Source organism: Bactrocera tryoni, chromosome 5 (genome assembly GCF_016617805.1).
Source record: "Bactrocera tryoni isolate S06 chromosome 5, CSIRO_BtryS06_freeze2, whole genome shotgun sequence".
NCBI lineage: Eukaryota > Metazoa > Arthropoda > Insecta > Diptera > Tephritidae > Bactrocera > Bactrocera tryoni.
Window position 1 is genome coordinate 52,387,185 of NC_052503.1, and position 27,650 is coordinate 52,414,834.

Here is a 27,650-nt window from a genome sequence, read left to right on the forward strand (position 1 = left end):
TATACATACATATATTGTAGATTCGTAAGTTATTTGCGTTTGAGGAATCATTTAGCTGTTTTACTCAATGAGATGAAGGAATGTTACCAAAAACTGCCCATTTCCTTTTATTTTAAATAATTTTAACCTTAGGCTGAAGCAACCTTTTTGTGCGTTGTGGATAAAACAGCAATGACTGAAGAGGAGTAATACGCTTAAAAATTTTAATTTTATTCCAAACGCTTCCCATAGTCCTCTAATTTTATTTAAATGTTTTCAAATTGTAGCTTGTTCGTCCTGTTTTGGAATTTGACTCCACGAGCTCAACAAAATTTTGAACTTTCTATGATTTTGTACATAATTGGGGCACTCACAACGTGTCATAAAGCATCGTAAAATCATAAATTTGTATACTAGTTAAAAAAATTTGTTGTTGGATTGCATACGCAAATACAACTCTGAACGCTATGTTTTCGAATCGTTATAACTTATAACTTTATGAGACTACGTGAAACCCCTAAATAATTGATTAAAATAGTTTGAAGTTATAAATAATCCTTTTTAAGTTAACCATTTTCATTTTTGATTAATATTTTTCTTAAATTCATGAATGTTTAACTTCAGTAATACTAAAAAACGTTGAAGTTTGACAAGACTTCACGAAAATTTCTTTGGCGGGTGGAGTTGAAAGCCATAATACCAAATTTCAACCGAAATGCAGTTGGATGAAAACCGTATAGGGGCCTTAATTGCAGTAAAACTGACAAGCGAACAGTTAGAACAGCAAGGTTTATGTCAACTAACTGCCCAAAGTTCAATCAATGCAAAATGTAGAGTTGTTTAAGTTAATTAAGGATCTATACCAGTGTGACACTTTCAAAAAATCAATATCCTGTGAAATCGGCAAGGTCGCATCTTGAATAGTTTTTGAATAACAGTGTTCTAAAAAGCTCGCAGGTATAAATATATATTGTTGAAACTTTAAACTTTTTCTCGAAACGACCTTTATCCAATTTTCTGATTTGCTTTCGTCAAGTTATGAACGAGAAATTGACCGATCGTATTTCGACGGACCTTAAAAAAAAACATACTAAAATTTTAAAACGACATCTCAAATAGGTTTTGAGGAACAGTCAGCGAACTCAGTCAGCTTATCTTCAAAAACTTTTTCCTCATTCGGAGAAACATCTAATTGCTATCTCTGTTTTGGGCAGGTTCTGACCAAAAATGGTCAAAATTTTGGGTAAAACTCAACTTTTTTAAAACGACGCCATTTTGTTAATTTTTGATTTATTTGGACCGTAAGGCACTGTATTGACCAAATCTGCTGGTAGATAATGTCTTTTACCTTTCTCTAGTATCTCACTTTAAGTGTGGCTCTTAAAATATCGAAATCAAAATTGTTGGCCTCTTCAGCTTAATTACTTTCAACTAATAAACAAACCAATTATATCTCTTTAATATAGGTATACAAATATTTTTTGCACTTAGTAATACATAACTAAAAAAATTAAACAAGTTTATTTCTCATATTTAAAACTTGTTTTATTTTATAAAGCAATTGAATTTTTATTTTATCAAAATAATAGGAATACATTGGCCAACGCTTACTACTAGTTATATTAATAGTATACGAAATCTTAAGCAATCATAATGAATAATGCATGTATGTATATACTATATGTGTGTTGTAGATCATCTTATTAAGATATTATTTAATATTTATTTTCACACATAAAAAATGTTTATATAAACTCAAACTGTTTTCATATTTGCAGAAAGTTATTTGTTAGCAAAATTAAAATGTATATATTCTTAATTAAACATACACAAACGCATATGTATATGCAGTTATATATTATATGAAGTTATTAAGCAGTTTTTATTTTATTTTTATTTCGATATAAAATATTTTGTAAGTTAAGAAATACTCATATTAGTAACAACTATAATTTATTTATTTACATACATTCAGTACTACGTATACCTTTAATTTTGAAATGTGAAAAAAGTAAATGTGCATCAATTGCAGAAACGGTAGTTGTGTTACATAGATATTTTTATAATTATATTTATTATTTAGTACACGTATCTGTTGTTTTAATTTATTTAATTTTTAATATTTATGCACGTATTTGTATTGTTTTCTTTTGGTTCTGCTTAAGAAATAATTAACGTGACGTTATGCACATTTGTAATATTAACTTTGTTTTCTCCGTAAATCTACATAACCCTAAAGTATATCGAGAAATAATAGTATAATAATTTTTCAAATAAATCACCATACCAGCTTATACAATAAAACTAAAATTGAAACGAATATGAGTTTATATTGTACGCATATACATATATGTACATATGTATGCATACAAACATGTAAATACAATTTTATTAAGTTTTTAATGCTTTTTTGCAAGCCATTGTGTTAGTGTTAGTAATAATTACGTAAAATCTGCGTTTATTAAATTGTTCACAAAAGTTGCATTCAATGAGATCTTTATACAGTTACTTTTCTTGCTTATAAATTTATTAATATTTTTTAATTAATTATTTTTTATAAATCAATAACTAATTACTTGTTTAATTATTTTTAATTTTAATTTTAATATTTATATTTATATTTTTATTTTATTATATATATAATAAATTTTGTAGGACTTTAGTCCAGTTGAATATTATTTTTAAATTTAATTTCAATTAGTGTACGGTTATAGTTACTTTTTTTGTTTTTCTTTTTGTATTTGTTTACAACATTTTTAGAGAGTTTTATTTATTGCTTAAATATGGTATATGCTTGTAGTCAGTTGCTACTATTGTTTTCTCTAAGTGGTTTTATATTTGTAATATAAGAAATATAGCATCTGCATACAATTAATAATCATCCATATTTTTAAACCAATCCGAAAATGCAAGAAGTTATTAAAATGTAAAAAGCAATGTTTTAAAATATTGCTCATTAGTTGAAGGAAGTAGCAATATAACCAATAAACATTTGAATTTGGTACCGTGCAGTTGCTAATAGTTTCGGGTTACAAACATTGCACACAAATTGATGAAAAGATACATACATATGTATGCATCTAATAAACGAATTCAATAATCACTCTCACTAATTTGTCTGATATATGTATGTACTATATAATGGTTAATTAACCGCACATACTTTTATTGGTACTGCTGGAAAAATAGATTTTTTTGCATTAACAAAATTTGTGAATTGAATTTTTGAAAAATCTCGCTGTTGGAATGCTGATATTGTATATAAACAAAATTATCTACTTATATTTGGTTAATAAATTAAATTCGCGGTATAATTTAAATAAAGTTAACGATCCGCTCCTGAAGTCATAAAATGTCAAAGTAGGCCTGTTTCTTTACTGCTCTTGTTTATGTATTTTTATACTCTTGCAACATGTTGCTACAGAGTTAAATATTGTTCACCTACATATGTATATGAATTACTTGAAAATAATCAAGATAGATGTAAGGTTATTATATAAATAGTCAGGATGACGAGACGAGTTGAGTTCCGAGTAACTGTCTGTCCGTCCGTCTGTCTGTCTGACTGTGCAAGCTGTAACTTGAGTAAAAATTGAGATATTTCAATGAAATTTGGTGCACATGGTCTTTGGAAAAGGCGTGAGGGAATGAAAAGGCCGTAATCGTACCACTGCCATGCCCACAAAACGCCATTAGTCGAAAACTTATACAATGCTAAGCACTAAATTAAGATATGAAACTGACAGGTCGTTAATGGGGCCAGGGTCAAAATTGGATGTTGGGTATGGCATCGCCCACATTTAGGTGAAACACATATCAAATTTGATATGTGGCATTCCATTTTTATGCTACAGTGTGAAAATGGGCGAAAACGGATACAAGCCACGCCTACGTTCCATATAACACAATTTTAAATTCCATCTGATTCTTTCCTTCCGAGTGTAAAAATTAAGAAGCAATACATATAACGGTATAACCCCTTTAGAGTATGTCACTTTATGGCTTAAAATTGTCTAAATCCAATAAAAACTGTTCAAGCCTCTAGGTACTGAATATTTGGATCTCAGTACTTATACTTGACTTTTTACCAAAAATATTGGTCAATGTGTCAGATTTATAATTAAAATTCAACTGTATGTCTGTGTCCCACAAGTGGATTGAATCGCGTAAATAACTAATATAAAGATTTTGGAATTTCTTGGTGACTTTATACCACATACTCTGTATCGCCCAATATGTGAGGTATCTTAATAAAATTGAGAGAGCTTGTTTTACTCACAACAGTGTATCTTTTTGCCTAAAATGGATAAAATTGGGTGAACACTTGACCTAGCCCGCATATAACTAATAACAGGATTTTCGAACATTTGGCTGTCTTTACTCCATATGAGTGGTGATTGTATGTGAGGTACCTTAATGAAACGCAAGGGAACAATTTTTTAGTATATGGCATGATAATAGTTAATAGATAAAATCGAGTCGAACTTATAATGCAGAACAATTGGAAAAAAATTGAAAAAAAGAAGAAAAATTAAAAAAGTAAGAAGTATAATTGATTTTAATATTTCTGAAAAATATTCCAAATGAAATGTTTATTTTAGTATTGCATTGGCAACTGACATTCAAGCAAACTTACATTAGTGTACGGATCAGCAGGTTTTGTTTACTTTTCAATAACTATTAATTTGGATGTGAAGATGTACAAATAGGAAACATATGGTTTATCCAACAAGCATTTCGATGTTCCTCTAATACTTAAGAAATTGAACGAATCATTTCCAGTGGTAAATTAAAGCATTTGCTTGAACGATTCAAAATATGTATGGGCTAAAGAAAGTACGTCGTTCTTGTGATGCTATGTTTTTAAATTTCTTATATGCACTTAAAATATTAGTAAGTGCAGCTTAGAGTTTGTCATGATGTACTCTTTGTTTTAGAATTTCCACAAGCTTTTATCACTAAAGTATATTTATTTTAATTGTTTATAGATATGCGTTATTTTTGAATATTTTATATTTTGATTTTTTGTTTTTGAATTTAAAGTTTTGCTTATAATCTCCAAACTTCCAGAGCAAAGAAATTATCTTTTATAGTCTATGCTGACAGCACAATTTTTTTAATTGTTATAGGTTAGGATAGAAGACTCTTTCAAAGGATCTAATACATTTTCACTTTTACGTTTGGGAATTCGCTGTAGAGTATTGTAGAGTTGTAACTCCAGTGTTTCTATTATCTCTCTATACATTTTATTTGTTCTTTTTTTCTATTAAATTACCGGTTTTTTTCAAACATTTTTTTTATTCCCTTTTGCTTTTCTTTTTCACATGTAGTCAGCTCTTTTACTGGTATGCTCTCACACATTTGCAACGCCCACACCTTCTCACTCTTCATTTACGTATTCAAACCTTTTTCGCCTCCTGCGGCACCTTGTATTTCACTTGCGCACCTCCTTGTTCTCCTGCAACTTCTTCCAAGTGTCACCCAGCGCTTTGGCGAAGTGATCATCCACGGAAGCAGTCACCTCTGTAATGCTGGTGGGGGATGAGGTCGACGTTGGTGAAGCTGGCGGCGTGTTTGTTGCCGTCAGTCCCGGTTCGGTTTTGATGCGCATAATCGCCGGCATTATAGGTGGCGGCGTTGCAGAGCCACCGGTTGCTGTTGCTGTCTGCGTAGTTGTTTGGGGCGTCGAAGAGGACACCATTGTCGGCGTTGCCGTTATAGAATTTGGTGATTGTTGCGGCGTTGCCACTGGTGAGCGCGAGTTACTTGTTGAGTGTGCTTCCATTGATGTCTGGCTGCGCAGTGTGACCGCGGGGAATGCTGGTGGTGGCGGTGATGTTTGTAAGGCGTTTGTTGGTGATAACGGCAATGAACACGTTGCTGGACCACCAACATCAACATTTGGTGTTGTTGGTTGCGGCGTATTGCTGCGTTGCGTAGTGGACAAAGCCAATGGTTGCTGTTGTGGTGGCGGCAAATCGACAGCCATCACATGCTCCACATGATGCGGCGATAGAGCATCAATTTGTGGTGGCGGAGGTGCAGCAGCAGCTGCAGCCGCAGCCGCGTAAATGGCGGCCGGGGAAAGTAACACCGCTGCCGGCTTTGGTGAGATGAGCGCTTGTGGCGCGACGACAGTTGCATGGTAGGGTGGCAATGCGGCTGGCGTTGAGCCGTGTGCCACAACCAGTGCCTGCGGCTGTAGCTGTGGCAGTGACGATGACGATGAGGATGGTGCCAAAGGCGGCTGCGTTGGTGGTGGTGTGGGGGTGGGCGTATTGATGACCGCTGTTGTTGTCATAGCGACTGCGCTCGGCTGTAGCGATGGTGTTCCTGGATTGTGACCGGGTGACTTTTTGCCAAAGAGTGCTGCATAGTTCGGACCCAGTGAGCGGCGAAAATGCTCATCGATGACCGTGTCGCAAGTCGAAACGGATTCTGTAGATAAATATAATTCAAATTAGTACAATTCAATTATGTGCTTCAGCGTAAATACTTACCATTGCTGCGATTATCATTCTCACGATTAGCCAACAGCTCGCGTTCACTTTCGCGTTCTCGTTTCGACGGCGCTTGTGTAATTACGCTGGGACGGGCGAGCGCGGTGGCATATGTGGAGCCTGGTAGAGGCGCGCGATACGGCGGTGGCGGTGAGGAGCGATGCTTTAGCGTTGACGATGACACTGACATATCAATGGGACTCTCCATACCGCTTTGATGATGATATGCCGCAGCCGCCGCTGAGGAGTTCGAAGGCGGTGGAGTTGGACGATTGGTGGATTCACAAAGTGGACGCATCGCCGCGGCCATCATAATGGACATTGGTGGCGGTACGCCGCTGTGCAGCGAGCCCGCTACATGATGATGCGCGCTCACCGGCGATGTTAGGCCGCCAGCGCAGACACCAGGCGGTGGTGGTGTGCCCGCCGGCGAGAGGCTGCTTGAGGTTGAGGCGCTGCTGGCAGCAGTTGCCGCGCCACTGCCTATAGTGGGGTATTCACAAGCGCGCGAGCGTCGCTCACGGCGCCAGCGCGCGGTCGGCAGTTCCTTTGAAGAAATACGCGCCTCTGAAAATGGAGTTAAATTTAAAAAATTATTTAAATTTTTTACAAGAAAATAATGGGCGTATTAGGTAAGTGCTAAGTATGTAATAAAGACTTATATAAATGTGTCTGTGGGCGCTGAGAATGCCATTTATTGCCAAAGCTAAATTTTCTAAATCGCATTTTTACAGTTGAAAGGCACATACAAATGTAATTATATAATGGCACGGACAAAAATAAACAAAAATTAACAATGTGTGCACATAAATCTGAAACTAGTCATTGAGAATTCATCACAGCGCCTCGCAACACGTCAACTGCGACGTCGAGAGCGGCGGCGCGGGCAACGTCAATGGCTTCGATTTTGGCTTTGGCTTTGGCGTTGGACGTTGACTGTTGATTGTTGGTTGTTGATGGCTGTTGACGTTACTGTTGTTGTTGTTTTGGTTGCCATTCAGACATGTTTGCGCATATTTCCTAGCAGCAATATAAAAATATATATGGACGCAAGTTGAAAATTGCGAAGACAACAAAGCAATGCGAAAAAAATAAACAATATCAAGTGACAATAATAAAAACAAACAACAAGCAATCACTGTCAGGCCGAAACGTGGGCGTTATGATTCATGATACGCTATGTGAAAGGGCGTCGTCACATGAGTAGAGTACACAAAATTTCATGGCGTGTAAAAGCTCAACATTTAACTGGCACTTGGCGAAAACTGCCTTGATTTAATTAAGTGGAAAAAATTTACGCTATGGCGCGTTGCCTGTTAGAGTTATTTGTTGTTTTTTAATTAATACAAAGTCATATTTAAAAAAATTCATTGTACATTCTAAATATTACAAAAATAAAGTGAAGAATTTGTAATTCTTGAACATAAACTCTTGCTCTTGCTGATCAATACTGATAAAAAATACAAAAGTTCGCTGCTTAAGTCTTTTGTTTTATGTATGCAATTTATTGCGATTGTAGTTTTTTGATTTTTACTTAATTTTCGATTTCTTTTACATTTAATTTCTTAATTAAATTAAATTTTTTTAAATTATTTTCACGTATTCATTTGTTATTTTTTTGGTTTTTTGTTTTATTCCTAAAATATCTTTTACTATATTTTATTTTGATTTGCAAATTTTTTTATTACATATATTCGATGTAGACTGATTTTATATCTGTTATATTTGGTTTTTCTTACTAATTATATGAACTTTTAATTTAAAATGTATTATTTATAATTAAAAATACTGAAAAGAAACAAAAAAGAAATAAAAGAAATTTTGTCTATGATATTTATTACACTGAATTCGTTTCGCATTTAAATTATTAGATTATATTTAATAGATTTAAAAATATTTTATATTTTAAATATAATTTTCTCAATTATTGTTTTTAATATGGTTTAGAATTATATAAATTTTTTTGTTTTGCATAATTTTTTATTTTAACTTTACAGCGATTGTAGTTTTCCAATTTTTACATAATTTTCAATTTCTTTTACATTTAATTTTTTAATTAAATTAAATTTGTTTAAATTATTTTCACGAATTCATTTGTTATTTTTTTTTTGTTTTTTGTTTTATTCCTTAAATATTTTTTACTATAATTTATTTTGATTTGTAAATTTTTTTATTACATATATTCGATGTAGACTGATTTTATATCTGTTATATTTGGTTTTTCTTACTAATTATATGAACTTTTAATTTAAAATGTATTATTTATAATTAAAAATACTGAAAAGAAACAAAAAAGAAATAAAAGAAATTTTGTCTATGATATTTATTACACTGAATCGTTTCGCATTTAAAAAATTGAAAAAGAAATTTTTTAAAATAAAAAATATATTATATAAGATCGGAAAATAAAAAAATAACTATATTTTAAATAAAAAAATTTAAATTGAAAAAAAAAATAATATTTTATGCAAATGTAATGAATGAAAATAAAAACAAAATTTTTTTATTGCAAATTATTTCTATATATATTTTTTTAATTCATTTACTTATTGGTATCTTTTTATATTTTAATATATTTTCACTGTAACACGTTTTAATATTTTATGCTGTTTGGTTTTATATTATTTTGCCTAAAATTTAATTTTAATAAAAACAAAACTATGAAAACAATTAAAAATGCCAAAACAAAAGAAAAGCAAGTAAACTGAGCACATTACGCAAATATACATACACATGTACATATAGACGCTAGAACTATATTTATATACATTTATACAAATTAACATGTCAGTATATAGTATTTTAGTTAGAAAGCAACAATCGGCACATAAATAATAAACAAAGAACAACACAATGAACAACAAGCCAAGAACAAGGAAAGCACATCAGAAGAGCGATCAGAAAACTGAGTTAAAATCGCACATACAAAATTATAGAAATAAACACAGAAGAAAGACTAAAACTAAATACATACATATAAGTAAAAAGTTAAAAGAAATGGTATAATTGCAAACAAAAACAAAAAGCAAGTAAAAAGCCAGTGGAAATCAAGTTGAAAGGAAACCAGTTTGCTACCACAATACGCGCGCCTCCTCCGCTGCTCCGTGCCACAACGCCACAGCGGTGGCAATCAAAATTTCAACAAACATGTTGACTTTATTTTGCCTTCTCATTTGATTTTTTTAAGTTTATTTTGTTTTTGCTCTTTAATTTTTTGCACTTGGCGTTTCCACTTTTTCGCTTACATACTGTACATATACACGTTCGTGCCCCACCTTTCGCAACCACTGCCACTATGTTGTATGTGTATTGTGCGTGTGTTTGCTGTTGTTTTGCTTTCGCTTTATTTAAATTTAATTTTTTTTGTTGCCTTTTTGCAGCCGCGATGCGTGTAAAAATTATGATGGAATAAAAAGGCAATTTACACGCAAGCAGCATACAAACATACATTTATTACATATACACTTTTGTGCCTGTGCATAAGTGCCGACACATCTATATGCTTATATACTTATAGTTATGCCGGCAGTCATGGTTTCTAGTAGACAGAAGTGTGAATACTTTGTTTAAACGCCAGTCAAAAAGTCATACCAATAACAACAATAAAAGTGCTTATGATCTAAATAGTACGGTTTGCACGCGTAAGAAAGATAAAACAAAAAAATAACAATTACCACTTCTTGGTATTATTTTATTGCTCTCAATAGACTTATGAAGACGCACATAAGCGAAAGAGGATAATGAGGCGCTAAAATTGCTGATATATCTCATTCTCAAAATATCTAGACATGTAATTATTTGAAAAATATATAACAACAGATTTTTAACTCATAAAACATATAGCTTTTTCGAGTAAAAGAAGAAAAAGTGTTAACCCTCCTTCACAATATCCTTCGCAGGGTTTTATAGCAAGGACTTAATTGATGATCGATAAGTTTGTATGGTCGCTATATACAAGTACAAAGGCGGTCTGATATCAGTGGCACTGATAAAACGGCTTCTTGGAAAGAAAAGGACGTTAGCAAAGTTTTAAATTGTTATCTCAGGTCGTCACGGTGATCATTTACATATACAGTAGAGGCCCGCTAATCCGGACATGGCCTAATCCGGATTCCTCTGTAACCCGGACTGGGTTAAAAAACTCAAAATTTCTATTATGTCCCTTGTAATCCGGACCGACATTCTCTATCCGTATTCTCTAATCCGGATCACATGTATATTATTCACTACATTCGCTTTTATGCTTTATTGGTTTAAGTATTTTTTGTTTTTTTGGAACATGTGTATTATTTGTTATAAAAAACAAACAGAAATTTATAAATATTTTTTCATAATAAATAGTTCTGATATGTCTTTGGTAATCCGGATTTCCTTATATTCCGGATAGGGGCCGGTTTTAATTGATCCGGATTAGCGGGCCTCTACTGTACATATCGTCATCTAAAATGCAAAACAACGTATCATCAAAAAATCGGAATTGATTTTTTGTTGCTTGCGATTCACTATATATGTACATGGCGTAATATTTTCAGCTTCCGCTGTCAGATATAACCAATATAGAACCATTTTATAACCAAAACTCGAATTTCTTTCAATTTGAGTGGTTACTATTATATCGTTTTTTTCTTCGTCCATAAACCTTTGAAAAGTGATGTTAATTATTTTTAATGGTAAGGGGCTTGAAGAAAGACAACGACTAGAAAATACTTAGGTAACTCGCCGCTTTTTCTAACCTCTCTGTTTCGTATAGGGAAAAACACGAAACAGCGTTCTCGATCAAACGGGGTCAAGAACTCGTAATCTAGAAGAAGTAAGCCGCCAATTTGATTCTAAAGTAGCCCTCTCAGTAGGGTCTAATTTGAATTCCTAAATGTTTTCCAGTAAGATTTAATATGTATTCTCGAACAATTTATATATCTGGCCACTCCCTAATTGAGTTCCAGTTGAATGCTTTCCTATAGCTTTCAACTAAAAAATATTCTGAGAATTGCTAGCTATTTAACTTAATAAGCGAAAATTCTCTATAATTTGAGGCTGTGTATAGAATCAGAAACTAAAATATTAAGAGTTTAACCCTAAACAAAACTGTTATGACCTACAACGATTTTTTAAACGAACTGTACGAGTATATAGGTATATACATATGTATAAATCGAGCATAAATATGTACGCGCTTCATATGTGTGTATGCACAAGTATACAATATTTCTATATGTACTCGTTTATACGTACGTGACATTTTTTGAAATTCCAAAACACTTTGAAGCAAAATACCCCTATGTTGGTCAATATGCATCACATAAGGAAATACGTATTTTCAGTACAAAGATTTATTATAATAATAACGTTATGCAAACGTGGAATGTTGAAATCCAAAATGTTGACGAGCAGGTCAAATAGAAGTAAACCATTTTCGAATAAAAATTAATTTTAAGTAGCAATAAAGATGCATTCTATGAGTGGTTTGCTGGTAAGATTCGTAAGAAGTCGAAGTATTGGGGTTCGTGCTTTTAATAATAGGTTGTCAAAAAAGTCTTGCGGTATTTTCGCTAGTTGGCGCTGAAAGCGCGTAGTTCTAGTTTTATTCGTCGCATCCGGTCATGCTATACCTTTTTGGAAAGCTCATTTCACGCGCTAACACGTTTCTTTAAAGTCGTTCGTGAGTTATAGCGTCGAAAACTTGGAGCAAAATAAATAGAAAATACGGCATATTTTACAGTACTACTACGATAAAGGCAAAAATGCATCTCAAGCCACCAATAAAATTTGTGCAGTTCATGGACCCGATACAGTTTCCATTTCCACCGCACAACGATGGTTTCAACGTTTTCGTTCTGGTGTAGAGGTGGTCGAAGATGCGCCACGCTCCGGAAGGCCTGTCGTGGAAAATTGCTATAAAATCGCTGAATTGGTCGAAAGAGACCGGCATAGTAGCAGCCGTAGCATCGGTCAAGAGCTGGGCATGAGTTATCAAAAATTCATTTCAATTTCAATAAAAAAAAAATTCAATAAAAATACCGCAAGACTTTTTTGACAACCCATTATTATATTGATTACTTGCTGTATGGTAATAATTACTCACTAATGATTACTACTTACTGCATCATATTGGTTTCTAACTATTTTCAATAATTTTTAGATTTTAAAAACACACACAAATTAATAACGTAATTCAAATGAGATTTGTGTCTTCGTTAAAAGATTTGTTTAGCGTGAAATTCGATCGATGATTTTCGAAAGTATTTTAGTAGCGATAAATTGTTAAAGCGAGCGTCGCTTTTTTGCTATTTTAAAAGGTCTACATTGAAAGTGTGTAAAAAAAATAAATTAATTTTATATTTTATTGCAGAAATACTTAGTTATGGTTATTTAAAGAAAAAACTCTTTAAAAAAATGGAGAATTGAAAAGAAATAATAATAATTTTATTCTGAAATACAATCTATTAATTTGATGGAGCTCCCAATTCGTCATGAGCATACCATCCACTATGTATGCTTGACGCAGCGGGAAAGCTCTATTAGAGGCTACTTATTAAATCCAGAGTCGAAACAGTTATCAATGCAGCTGAAGGACTCTCCCCTAGACAACACGGCTTTAGACGCGGCAGATCAACTTTATAAAATGCCTCATTGAAAGTGTAGAAGCCGCACAGCGTTGATGGCATAAATTCATAAGATAGTGTTGTAGGCGACTTTAGACGTCTGGAACGCCTTCAAAATCTTCAACTTCCTCAGAGCTGTGGTGCGAAGCTACCCTAGTACCTTAGTAATAACAGAGTAACAGAAAACTGCTGTACCAAACTAGAGAGCGATCACATCAGGAGCAGCACAAGGATCCATGCTAGGGCCAGACCTGTGGAACATCAGCTACGACGCTATACTAAAACTCGAAGTGCCAGACGAATCGTATTTAATTGGCTACACGGACGACATTGCAGCAGTAATTACCGCACGAGACACAGAAGAAGCGCGAAGAAAGCTTAATCAGGTCATGATACGAACACAAGCATGACTCGACTCGCACAAGCTCCTAATGTCGACGACAATTCGCATCCTATTATACGGAGCTGAGATCTGGGCAGATGTGCTTAAAAAGAAAAACCGGCGTAAGGTAGTGGCCAGAGTGTACCGCACCGCAGCCCTCAGAGTTGTATCAGCCTACCGAAGAGTGTCAGGCGATGTAATATTAGTTATAAGCGGTAATGCCCCAATTGACCTTCTGGTATACGAAAGGAAAAAGCTGTGGGAGCTAATGAAAACATCCGAAAACAACAAAAGCGCAATTGACCGAATAAAGAAAGACACGATAGGCGCATAGCAACGAAGATGGGATAATGAGAGTCGCGTCATATGGACGCTAAATACACTAATAAAAGACCTAAACTTATGGATAAGCCGCAAATTCAGAGAAGTCGATTTTTACACAACTCAGCTGTTATCCCGTCACGGATATTTCAAAAAGTACCTCCGCAGAATGGGAAAAGTCGAAGAGCCGTCATGCCTAAACAACGACGCGACAGAAGAAGACGCTGAATGCACTTTCTTTGAATGTGTGCAATGGCAACGAGAACGCATCGCCGTAGAAGACCAGCTTGGCTTAATATACGTGGATAATTTAAACAGCGTCATGCTGGAGAGTGGGAGATTGTCCAGAAATTCCCAACAATTCTGCTACGCAGAAAAGCGGGACCTGGACGCAGGTGCGCTCATGTAAATCTCTCAATAAGAAATTTGGAATGCCACTCTGAAGCAATGCAAATGTGGTTCTAGAGTAGACGACGGTTCTTTAGAGAGGAGGGGTTTTTAGTGACTTGCAAGTGGCACATACCGTTGCTGTGACGGCAGCACTGATGATGCGGTAGGTGGAAACCCCTCATCCGCAAAAAAATTTATTAATTTGTAATTTTAAAGCAGTCTGTATGCTTGTGTTGTCCCTCAATATTTGGTTCGATGCTAGTTCCGACCAACATAAAGAAAGGTTAAAGGTAAGTATACAAGTATATATATAGTTTTCTAGGCTATATTTGTCTTTGGATATTAATACAAATGCAACAATGTATGCTTTTGTCTATTTAATATTTGGAACTAAATTCCTAAAATAATTTTTTCTAGATCAAGTTTCAGCAGTCCAAACTATCAATAAATACAATTTTGTAATTGAATAGATTGAGAAGGATTTGCCTAGGGCCATACGCGTACTCGAATATCCTATTCCATATGAATTATGCACTTATACTTATAAAATTTGGATACCCAATGAATAGTGTTGGAATTAGAAAGAAAGTCAGAGTTGGAAGCTTTATGGCGACTGTCTCTGAACTATCCCCTTTCTGAAATTTCCTGGCACTTATGAATCGTCCGGTAAAGGAAAGTTAGTCTCTCATATCGACAAGTGACTAGAGAATAATGTTTTTTATTTCCTTGTTACTAAATTAGTTTTGAACAAATTTTTTAAGACTATTTTCCAATTTCTCACAGAATCAAAGAAATCATTTAACTAATTGGCTAAGATAGTTAGATTCTGGAGTTTAAGTGAGTATGAAAATTAAACTCAAACCTGTTGGGTTTAGCTTTGTTGTACCAAAATAGGATTATTTTCACTCGTGTGTTTACTTTAACCGGGGCCTACAGTGGTGTGTCTCTTATGCCGTATTTTATGCACTTTTCTTAAAATTCTTCACATAGCACGAAAATCACTAAATGTAGCACAACATATTTGCAGCAACTCCTTTACGGCGACACCCGTCCACTGATGCTGCGCATAAATATTTCACAATTTTTTCCATGCGTGCACGCATGCGCAAACGGAAATTCGCCGCACATCGCATTTTATTTCATTGCTTTTGCACTGCCTGCATATCGGTAGAGTTGATCTGTTGCCATGCCTTGCAGCACAACCTTGATGCCTGCCCCGTGCACCGGCTATCGGCCACCCCTCACGCAGATGTGTGGTTTTCTTTCGGATGCCACACATTGCATCACCGGCATGCCACAGCGAATGCTCCACTAAGGGCTTTAAGCAAGGTATTTGACTTTACAAAGCATACAACAAAAGGACTGTAAAGGCATAAATAAATATCAACATTATCAATGGAATCACTGGCGGAGCAAAGTGGCCGGCAGCGCAACTCAATGGATGCCATGGCAGAACATAAAGGCAGGAAGTTGGGTAGCAGGTAGCAGTTAGAGTGAGTGTATGTAGTAGACAACGTTCATGCTGCCTTGCTGCAAGTAGTGGCCCTAAAATTTGCCGCTTTGTATGTATAGTGCAGGCTGCTATGTGAGACCTTCACTGGAGGCTGTAGTATGGCTGCATCAATTCCAAATATTCGAAGGAAGGGCGTTGTTGCATTTTTGCATGCATACCGGACATGCTTGTTTGTGGTCTGTCCAAAGCGATTCTTACGTGCGACGTGCAACAGTTTGACAGTTTGTTTGGTCGATTTGGTGGATGGAGAAGATGTATCGGTGGTTGGCGTTTATATTGCCAGCAGGAATGTGTTTGCTTCACATATATATATGTATATATAGTCATACCCTTTATTTGTGTTGCGCTCAGTACTCGGTATTTCAGCGTGAATTCCAACGATAAGTAACTTGGAATTAAATTAATGCATACGTAATGAACCCGAGCTTTGCAGCCAATGGAATGGCCTAGAGTATCTTTAATATATTTTCGGTCGAAGTAAGGGAAGTAATGTACTTCAAATTCTGAAACTCAATTGGATAGTAGAAATATTCGCAAGTACATCAAACATGCGTATTATCTTTAGCCTTGACCGACGGCAGCGTTAATCCGGATTAATGCAGTTTTAATACAGGAGTTATTGAAGATAACTCCGTTGCTAACTCAGATTTATTCCTCAAAATTTTAGAGAGTTAGCCGCGATTTCGTTGATAACATTGTTAAAAATGGCCAATTTTCATCTATTGTGAATGAAAAACAAGCAACACTGACAGCTGTTTTTCAAGAACAAGAACAAGAAGTTTTACGTTATGATGGTTTGTTATGATACATTTTTAAAAATAACGCGTTGATATGTTTTTGTAATAAAAAATGGTCTTGTAAAAATTGGTCGGCTAACAACCACAATGTGTATCTTCTATCCATTTTCATTGAAAATATTATAAAAATGACAATCAGCTGTATCCCACGTTAAACACAATCAGACGTTGTCACCTACAAATTTAGATCTGATTAAGTTTGCAGTTAATCCGGATTAACGCTGCCGTCTATCAAGGCTATTTGACATGGAATCGAGACAGTAAGCTTCTAACAGAACTTTACCAATTATCCATCTACAAGTTTCAAAAATATACAAGCTCCTGTTAAAGGAGTATTCAATGGAAATCAATTAATGGGAACCAATTCTAAGTACAATTTTCATAAACATACTTTTTTCATCTTATTCCTTAGTAGAAGAACGTGTTTAAATCCTTGGTGTTTCCGCGTGTAAACTTAAGATTGAGTGCGATACTTTTTAACTCGAGATCTAGAGTTTTCTAAAATTATGAAGTTAAAAATCTTATGATAGAAGAATAGATGTGTCAAGGATGTTTTCTAATCAAAACAGAGCGGAACAATTGACACTTCATATTAAAACTTAGTTTTTGAGTCAGATATGTCTCAACTGATCTTCAATTCTGATCAGACTTGCACTTGTCGTTGGTTCGATTTACCGACGTGGCTTACCGCTTTCACTATACTCGTATGAAAACCTCGGAAACATGTTTTTACATACCCTAAACCCTTCTGGACTTCCAAGAAATGTACTCTTGATTATGCTTTGAAACAAACCCTTATATAAATGAAAGTCTCGAAGTTCTAACGTAAAATTCACTTATAAGCATTTGATATCTAGTAATCTGAGGTTTATTCAACAGTAAATTCACTTTGGATTTATAGAGTTAGCATCTTACAACTAAGATATATCTTATTTCTTCAAAATTGATTACGTATTTTCTCCGCGAAAACTCGATGCTCAAAAAATAACTATTTCAGAGAAGCTGTTTTTGTGGTGGAAAGTAGGTTGTCTTTGAAATATTATTACGATTCTTCGTTTTTGTTTCCTTGTTGCAGATATAATGAAGTGGCGGTCGGTTCAAAATTATCACGTGATAAAGTCAAATATTAAATCCAAGAATACAAAATGTGTAGCCAATCTAATTTCTAACGATTCTGAGAAAAGAAAAAAATAAAAGTCGACTAAAAAAATCTATTTAATTGAGGGCTTCTATGGAATTAATGAAAAAGATAAAAAAATAAATTATTTGAAAAAATGGCATATAAGCAAACGGAAAGAAGCAACAATTTGGCTGTGTAAACTGCGACAGTGACAGAGTAAACGAGTGCAAGACAACAAAGCGCGGGTAGACACAGTTCGAACAACGCCGCCAACGCAAATTGACTAGATAGTCATTGGTCGAATTTACTGTGAAGTTCGGGACGGCTGGCAAGAGAATCACTTTCTGGCTAAAGCGAACAAGTACGAAGAGAATAGCAACGAGTACGGGGACAAGACGGCGGATATAATCGATAAAAACAGTGCCGCATACGAGTGGAAAAGATCGCGACGCAAGAAGACCAACCCGAACACCAACAGACACACATTTAATCACGTAAAGGGACGGATAGCGCTAATAAACAGTGCAAGTGGTAAAGCAAATGGATTAACCCCAAAGTATGATACTCCACCAGCGGCTGGTGGCGGCGTGCAGAGCCAACGACATGGCGGCTTGGCGATTCGAGTGTATATTGGGCTGTAAAAAAGGAAACAAGCTCGGCTGCCGCGACAGGGACCGAGTTGAGCAGAAATCTTGAATCTTCATTCACAAGCTACGAACATATGGATTGGCGAATCGCAGCGTGAATACAAAACAAGACGTAAAAAATGGTAAGGAAGAAAGATGAAAGGCGTAGTGCGCCACTAACCAGAAAGACGAAAGATCAGAGAGCAGGAGGAGCGGGGAGTGGAGCGCAGAGAGGCGGTGCAATGACCATGATGATGATAGCAATAAACAGCAAACAGCGGCAGCTGCTGCTGAACGAATGATGGGATGTTGTACTCAAATAAGAAACAAAAGTAACAAAAAACACACAACAATAATAGTAACAACAACAAAAGCGGCCACGGGAAGAATACGAGTAATAACAATAATAATAAGAAACTTGCCAAACGGCTACTGGATTTTGCGAGCAGCGAGCAGCGAGCAGCGCGCAGCCGTAAGTTGCAGTTGCCGCAAAAGGAGCAGCAAAAAATTATAACATGCAACAACGCAGCGGTAACAGACGATAAAACAATAAATAAACAACAAGCCTGGCGAGCGAAGGAAGTTGCGCGCGACTCATGCGAGTTGAAGTGGAGAAGAGTTGGAGCTGGGCTTTGGCAGATGAAGAACCTCAAATAACAACAACAATAGCAACAACGCTGAGATGAACTCGCGATACTGACGTACTGACAAATAAATTTAATGAAGATAATGGAAGAAAGGACGGAACCAGCAGGAGTACGAGTAACAATAAACAACAACAATAACTTAAGCTAGCAAAAGTGGAAATGGAAGTGGAAGCCGGGGGAAATAAATGGTTGCTGCGTATGTGTGGGCAGGAAGGTGGAAATTTGCAAAGTTACATAGGTGTGTGTGTGTGTGTGCGAGTGTGCACACGTTGGGGAGAGAGAGGCGGTCAATCGTTGGACAGGACTCATAAACAACACGGCAACAAGCAACAATTACGCCAAGCTGCTCCGCTGCGTTCAGCGAAATGCTATGAATGGATGCAAATAAATGAACGAACGAGCGAGCGTGTAAGTGGTTTTTGTTGCTGATATGTTTGTGTAGTGGGAAAAATGCAAGTCTCGCCGAAAATTTGGACTGAGAAATCTTAAATGCAGTTATATATGTATGTGTATACATGTGAGACAAGATATCAACTTGCTGTACTGGCGTTGTAGTTAATATTTTGAATTATTTTTGTTTTTGTGTTCTGCTCCTATGTACATACATACATATGTATGTTTGGTGTACCACATTATGAGAAATTTCAGATTTAGGGAATGGACAGCGAATTGTGGGAACACGAAATAAATTTGTTGGCAGGTGTTAGTTGTTGAATAATTAATTTATATATTTTTTGTATTTGTTTTTTGATTTTGGTAAAATTGAATTCAAGTAACGGCAAGTTGGGCAAATGGCTAATACAAATGATTTTAAGTTGTTCAGATCCAAATTTTGAGCTATTTTTTTCAGACACAAATATGCATTTTGTTAAATTTTTCCCATGAGAATTTTTTGGAAAAAAAATTTTGGATTATTATTTTATGTGAGATGAAATAGTTCACTGTCTATTTTATGTAAAATAATAAATCAAACTTTTTTTCTTTCTTAATTTTTTAAATTTTACTTTTTCCAAATTATTTATATTAATTTCTTAATTTTTTTTTCAGTAAAATATTTTTGAACTATTTATGAAATGAAATAGTAAGTTAAAAATTTGTTTCATTCCTATTTTTTCAAATTTTAAGTCTTCCAAATTATTTATATTAATTTTTTACATTTTATTTTTCAAAATTATTTATTCTATTTCTCAAAATTTTTCTTAGAAATTAGTATTTTTCAGAGTATGTTTATGGTTTTTTGATATTAAAATTTTATATTTGTAATTTATTTAATTTTCGTAACAGCAGTACAGAATTCTAGAAAAGCAAGTCCTGGGGACCATACTAATAACGTAAATGTTTTGTAAGGATATAAATTTGTTCTGGATATTTGTCCAAGAAAAAGTATTAGTTTGACACTCCGTTTCCGTTTTTGTCTACTGTTTTGCTAATTTGAACCTTTGCTAGTGGTTTAACTGAGATTCACCTTTCGAAATCAAAAAACTGGAATAAAGATGTGGCACGACAGATTTTAATTTGGGAAATCTACGTGAGCTTCAAACTTATACACCCATATCAACCTTAAAATTAACAAAATGCAAAAATATTTCAATGAAATTAGAAAAAGTGTATGAAAAACCACAGGTAATCTGAGTCTCGGTTTTCTATAATGCCGAGTTTGTGAATTGCAGCCCATTCTGCCTGCGTCCGGGATACTTTATATATGTACTACAGTAGAGGCCCGCTAATACGGATCAATTAAAACCGGCCCCTATCCGGAATATAAGGAAATCCGGATTACCAAAGACATATCAGAACTATGTATTATGAAAAAATATTTATAAATTTCTGTTTGTTTTTTATAACAAATAATACACATGTTCCAAAAAAACAAAAAAAAAAACTTAAACCAATAAAGCATAAAAGCGAATATAGTGAATAATAAACATGTGATCCGGATTAGAGAATACGGATATAGAATGTCGGTCCGGATTACAAGGGACATAATAGAAATGTTGAGTTTTTTAACCCTGTCCGGATTACAGTGGAAACCGGATTAGGCCATGTCCGGATTAGCGGGCCTCTACTGTATATAAGGAATAAATAGTTACATATATATTTATGCAGTATCACCTCAGATAAAAACATTGCTGCCAGAGTTCTTCAATCGCGTGACGTTGGAAGCGGTTGCGCATGCGTTTTAAACACAATTCAATGTAGACTTACTAGCTCGCTGCACTGCAAAAGCCGCGCGTCATTTGGCTCATTGTAGATTTTGTGGAACTAAAATAAGGGAAAAATCCGCGATACACAGAAAAAAATATGTATAACATAAACAAAGAAATAAATAAAAAATAATAATAGCAACAAAAAAGATTGCACGAAAGAGACAGAGCACACTCGAAAAGCGACAACAACTACAACATTTTAATTCAGCAAAAAATGGACAACTCAAAAAAGCGAACGCAAAAAACCAGCAAAAGTCGAAAATGGGGGAAATCATGAAGAAACATTTAAATTTTATTACACATTTCCGGTCGTTGTTTGCCGTTTTTGCACGCTAATTTGCTTTTGTTGTTGTGCATGCTTTTGCTTGTTGTATCTCTGGCCTTTTCGGTGCTCGCTATTGTGTTGTTGGTATTTCAATTTTAATTTTTCTTGTTCGCATTCGCTTTTGTTGTTATTGTTGTTTTTTGCATGTGCTGTCTTTTGCTTGCTTTGTCGTGCCAGACATTTTTTTCTTGCCAGTCAATTTATCTTATTTTTCGTTGTCACCGAGCGAGCGAACCCGCGACAGCGTAAGCCAATGAAGTGCGGTGAGGTGCAGTATGAGGTGCCTAGGCTGGACCAAAGCGGTCTCAGTCGATTGAGTTAACTGCACAATGCGGCACAGGGAAGATGCTTGGCGGCCGATTTGAACGCTTTTCGACAGCAAGTTTCGCTCGACTTTGCTGATTGACTGACTGACTTACTATTGTTGTTGTTGTTTTGTTGGCTGTTGACCAATTCTTGCTCTAGTGTTGTAAGTAATTGCAGCAATTTTGGTGGAGTTGTTTTTTGTCAGTCGATTTTTTGCTTGCTTACTTGTGTGAAACAGTGGGTTGTTCAGCAATAAATGCGCTCAAAAAATAAATTTCCAATTAACTTAGAAAAATCTCCAAATTTCTTTAGGTCAGGGTTGCCAATTTTTTAATTCAAAAATGTTGCACTAAAAACTAGATTTTTAATTTTTAATCCAGAAATCGGGATTAAAAACTAGATTTCCCAGATGTTTGGAATTAAAAACTGAAAATATTATTTTATGATATGAATGAAGTACGCTAACAAGAAAATGTTAATTCTAAAGCAATTTCTATTCTTTTTTAATCATGTGTATGTATGCTTGGAATTAAAATTTGTCTTTTTTATTTTTTAATTCAGTAGTTGGGATTAAAAAGAAATAAAAAATTATTATTTTGGGGTTTTAGTTAATGGTGATTCCATAGGGCCTCGAATACAATATTAATGAATATTCTCGGTTTTGGTATAAAAAGTGATTTGAAGTTCTGAAACTGAGGCCAAAGGGTGCTAGGAACTTAGTTTTCTCATACTTTGTTTGGTTAAAGCACTTTGAGATGTGGAAAACACTTTTATATGCCCGTCTTCATTTGCGGTAGGAATGAATAGCGTTAAAGTTTGAACCTCGAAAATGCGACTTCCAACACAACCCGAAAGATTCTGCTTGAAATCAAACTTTAACCAATCCAATAAAATATTATTCGAATTTTTTTAACAACTCCTAATATTTTTTATTATTTTTTTATTTTTGCAGTCTTTTTCAACAATTTTATTTTTTTACGGTTGATTAAAAAAGTGCTGTTACATAAAAGTTGTCATCTTTGGCGTCACAAATGCGGTAATAGTGTGAAAATGTATTGCTCAAGCAGAAAAAGACATAAAACCGAAAAGAACCAAAAAGCAGACTAAATAAAAATATGAAAAAATAATACAAGCGGAATAGATCAGTAATTTTTTCGGTACACTCTTTCACAAATTTGTTAATTGCAGCCATAAAAATTGAAAGTATTCGCTTCAAGCCTTTCGGCAGTTGTTGCTCATGAGTTCATTCAACAAACAAGGAGGATGCTGCAAAATTCATTCACAATGTGAATGGCGTCACATTTTGTTGGCCCCTTTTGGCGACAGTTAAAATCTCATGTATGTGTGTACATATGTACGTATTTTATGTGTGACTAAACTGGTTTGGCAAACTTTAGGGACGGAAGTGTGTGGTTGCAATTTCTCGGTTTATGTTCTCATTTTGATTTATACACAAATTTTGTGAGAGGATTCTTGTATCTACATCTTATTGGATTCTTAGTAAAGGTCGTTTTTTATGAGTGTATTTTAATTATTATTTTATAGAGTTAATTATTTTTTTATTATGAAAAAGTGCCAACTTAAATTCGAAATTAATTAAATAACGTTAAATATAGTCTTACGACTTTTAACAGAACGCTACTTTTTGCTTTTTCGTGGTATTGCTCAGAATATATCAAAAAACCCATAGACTAATTGAAATAATAAATGAAAAGGCTAAAACCTTCCATAATATATACTTCATATCAAATCATATATTTAAGTTCTTTAACTTTAGAATGAAATAAAATTTTTTACCTATTTCCTTCTCTTAAGAATATTCACATTGGTTTTCCGGCCCCACCAACTATAATCCGTCTTTATAATCATGCTACTATTATTATACCCTGAACAGGGTATATTAAGTTTGTCACGAAGTTTGTAATACCCAGAAGGAAGCGTCGGAGACCCTATAAATATATATATAAATGAACAGTATGTTGAGCTGAGTCGATTTAGCCATGTCCGTCTGTCCGCCTGTCCGTCTGTATATATACTAACTAGTTCCTAAGTTTTTAAGATATCGTTTTGAAATTTTGCATTCGTCATTTTCTCTTCAAGAAGCTGCTCATTTGTCGGAACTGCCGATCGGAATCAAGTTCTTGTACGGAAAACTTTCACATTTGACAATGTATCTTTACGGAATTTGGTATAGATTATTTTCTAAGGCAACTATGTAATATCCGAAGAAATTGTTCAGATCGGTTAACTATAGCATATAGCTGCCATACAAACTGAATGATCGTAATCAAATGCTTGCATGGGAAACTTCTTCATTTGACGATATATCTTCACGAAAGTTGGTATGAGTTATTGTTCATAAAAATAATGTAATATCGGAAGAAATTGTTCAGGTCGGCTAACTATAGCATATAGCTGTCATACAAACCGAACGATCGGAATCAAGGGCTTCTATGGAAAACTTTCACATTTGGCAATGTATCTTCACGAAATTTGACATGAAACTTAACTTACATAAGCAGTAATAAGATAATAATATAATTTCCGAAAAAATTATTCAGATCGGATTACTATAGCGTATAGCTTCCATACAAACTGCACACATAGTTAATAAAAGAAATACACCTGTGAAGGGTATATTAACTTCGTTGCAGCCGAAGTTAACGTTTTATCTTGTTTTTATATTGATTTGTATTCATTCCAATTGAAATGTCAAAATTAAAAGTTCGATGTTTTTAGACTGATTGAACAGCCTTACCCATTATCAAGTCAGTCTGTACTTCTTGATCTGAATGAAATATGTAAATACCTCTTTCAAATGATGCAAATGAAAGAATAAATTTACCAGGTTACAAAAACTATCTAAGCTCCGTTATTTATATTTTTAATTTCAGATCAGATCACTTACTTTTTTGATGTTTCGACCTCACTTATTGTCCTGTCTTCCATATCTAAGGAATATATCTAGTGTAAACTCATCTCTAATAACAAAACTTTCAGCGTTCAACTTTACATGGTGTCAGAGTAATGAATAATTAGAGTAAAATAATTTAAAATATCAATGATCGACAATGTGTTTTAAAAGTTTTATTGGATTTGACCTTATTTTATGGTATTTTATGCGTTGCGACAGGAAAATTACTGCATATAGCACAGCCCTAAAGGCATCCTAAAACAGCTGAGCTGAGTAGCAGTCGGCGCTCAATAGCATGTGTGGTGCTTTCACTCCAAACATGGCCCTTAACGTCCGTAGACATTCGTCGGATGGACGTATCTGAACACTCGGATATCCTCATAGACTTTGACTTCATACCGGAAAATTTGAATCATGGAGTTGCCAAACCGAATTCTGGCGATTCGTTCTCCGTCGAAGGAGAGGGCCAGTGAGCTTTTTAACGGATGGGACAAAGCTTAAGGGGAAGGTTGGTGGAGGGGCTTACTGTCAGGAGCTCTCTATCTACGCCAGCTTCATACCTGAGTATTGCACTGTCTTCCAAGCCGAGGTTGCAGCCATTAAGGTAGCAGTAGATCTACTGCTCCGGAGTGCGGCCTCCTTCAGAGAAGTGACCATTTACTCAGATAGCAGATGGTGAAAACAACTTAACAGTCTCCCGCGTTTTGCTTGAACACTTGGGAGGCATCTTATCGAGCTGGCGGGCCTGTAGAAATCTGTGTTGGCTACTAAGCGTTTGCTAATTTAAAAGTCCGAACACAGGAGTTCTTCTATTCTACATATAGCAACTTACGTGCGGTAATTGATCAGCTGTCTCACCTAAACTAACAGCCTTACCTAATAAATTTGTATTTGGGGTTTGTAAGAAAGTCTAAGTAGCTGAAGAAGTTCCCTAATACCTAATAATAATAAAGTGATACGAGCGAATAAAAACACAGTTCCCGAAAGTGATTTCATTGTTGATATTTTTACGCATTCTGGGAAATTGCAAAAGTTGCGTTCGTTCCTTTTCCATAAAAAAGCGTGTAAATATGCAAACGTGACTGTTCAGAGTTACAATTAAATATATGAACAAGCCGTTGATACCTAAGTAATTACTTATTAATATTTAGAGGTACTTGCAATTAACTGAATTATGAAATATAGTTAAGAGGCATGTCTCTTCTTACGAAATGTGCGGTCATAAAAACATCGTATGATCGATCATCGCAGGAATTTCGCATTCGGTTGTTTTTCTGAGATCACAGAATAATATCGAGTTCTCGTGCAAAGGCGTTCGAGTAGTGATGCAGTAAATGCAAAATATAACTATTATAAGTACGTACATTATGTGACAAAATGAGGTGAGTCATCATACAGAAATACAAGAAATACCACAAACTGCAGAGGTCGACGACTGGACTGCAGTGGAGGTACATAAAAGGTTGGATGTGAGTTAGGAGGAACTGCAGGACCGATTATGTATGCACAGCCGACATATAAATCTTCAGCGTTGACTCATTAGCAGCATCTACTACGCATTTGCTACATATGTAAGTATGTATGTACATATTTGGTATTTATGTGAGTAATGCATAATCGGGGTTAGTGCGAGTGCATTCAACTATTTGTTTATATATTTCTCGCTTTCTCAGATATCGCCGTAAAATTCCTGTGGTTGACAAGTAAATATTAATTGGTTGTGGGTGTTGCAAAAAAAAAAAAAAAAAAATGTGGAAAGGGCCCGTTTTAATCATGCCACTCGACTTACTCATTTCTCTCTATGGTAGTATTGGTTTATATGAACGGACTTACATATGTAAATATGTATATGTATGTATGTCAAAGCTAAATTAATAAATGTTTGTATTGAAAATTTGTTAATAGTGGTTTTGCAATTAACGGTTATTGTCAATTGCAAGATCGGGATTCATCGCCACAATTCTGAATTTACTAAACTTTTTATTTATTTATTACATTTTTGATAATAATATCCGCATTGATTTTTTATACGGATCCCTTTTTAATTTCAGTTCCGAAATTTCGAGATTGATGTTTTCATAACAATTTCGGAATTGTAAATTAGAAGATCTGCTTTTGATAGTAAAAGTAGTTATTCGAAAGCCTTCTTGCTCGGTGTTGTTCTGATAGAGTTGTTAAGTTATGTTTTAATAACAAAACATGTATTAAATTGGCATAGATTATAGCCCAAGGTATTCCTACAATCTCCGAACATAAGACAAACATGTTTTTATACATTTTTATGCAATAAGAAATGCACCTATGAGGGGTATTATAGCTTCGGTATCACTACAGGGTTTGTGAGTTTGACATGCAAAAAAGTCAACAATCATCGGCATGGCACCATCAGTCGAAGAGATAAAACAAAATTCGCTGAAGGAGCTGAAGGCCATCCCAAGAAGTGCTAATTAAAAGTATTTCGAGGACTGGAAAATCGTTGGCATAAATGTAAAGCTGGTTGAGACTACTTTGAAGGCGACAAAATAAATATTGTTGAATAATTAAATATTTTTCGTTTTATTTAAAATTCCCGGGAGCCACAATCTAGTCTAAATTATAGTCTACTACTCGATATGCAAAGCTCCACAAGAAACACCGCTTATATGTATGTATGTATGTGTGTTCGTATTTCGCTCTATGTTCGCTCCAACACACCGGTTTCATAGTTGAAACGCAATGTTTGCATCGAAAATTCATATTTATTTTATTAAATTGCATACATACAAACAGATATAAATCTGCCATGGCCAAATTGTGTGGCATGATTCATCAACCGCCATGGCGGCCCCCAGCACGCCAGGTTAGCCAGTTTGCGAGTCAGTCTCATAGACAGTTAGCCTGTCAAACAACTAAATAACCAACCAACCAGACAGCTACTGATCGGAGACAGGCAAGCGGCACTGCGTTTGGTGTGTGTGCGTAAACATGACTTTATATATGTACATACATATGTATATATGTGTATGCATAAGTATATTCACA

General features: G+C 34.8%; 1 protein-coding gene across 1 annotated transcript in view; it reads right to left on the reverse strand.

The window, feature by feature from the left end:
- Nucleotides 1-4,105: 4,105 nt before the first annotated feature.
- Nucleotides 4,106-27,650, reverse strand: part of LOC120777246 (proline-rich protein 36) — a 40,463-nt gene continuing 16,918 nt past the window's right edge. The window contains exons 2-3 of the mRNA XM_040108437.1: nt 6,480-7,046; nt 4,106-6,417 (exon numbers count right to left, since the gene is read on the reverse strand). Coding sequence (XP_039964371.1) covers nt 5,414-6,417; nt 6,480-7,046 — 1,571 coding nt within the window. The 3' untranslated portion in view covers nt 4,106-5,413. The remainder of the gene's footprint in view (nt 6,418-6,479; nt 7,047-27,650) is intronic.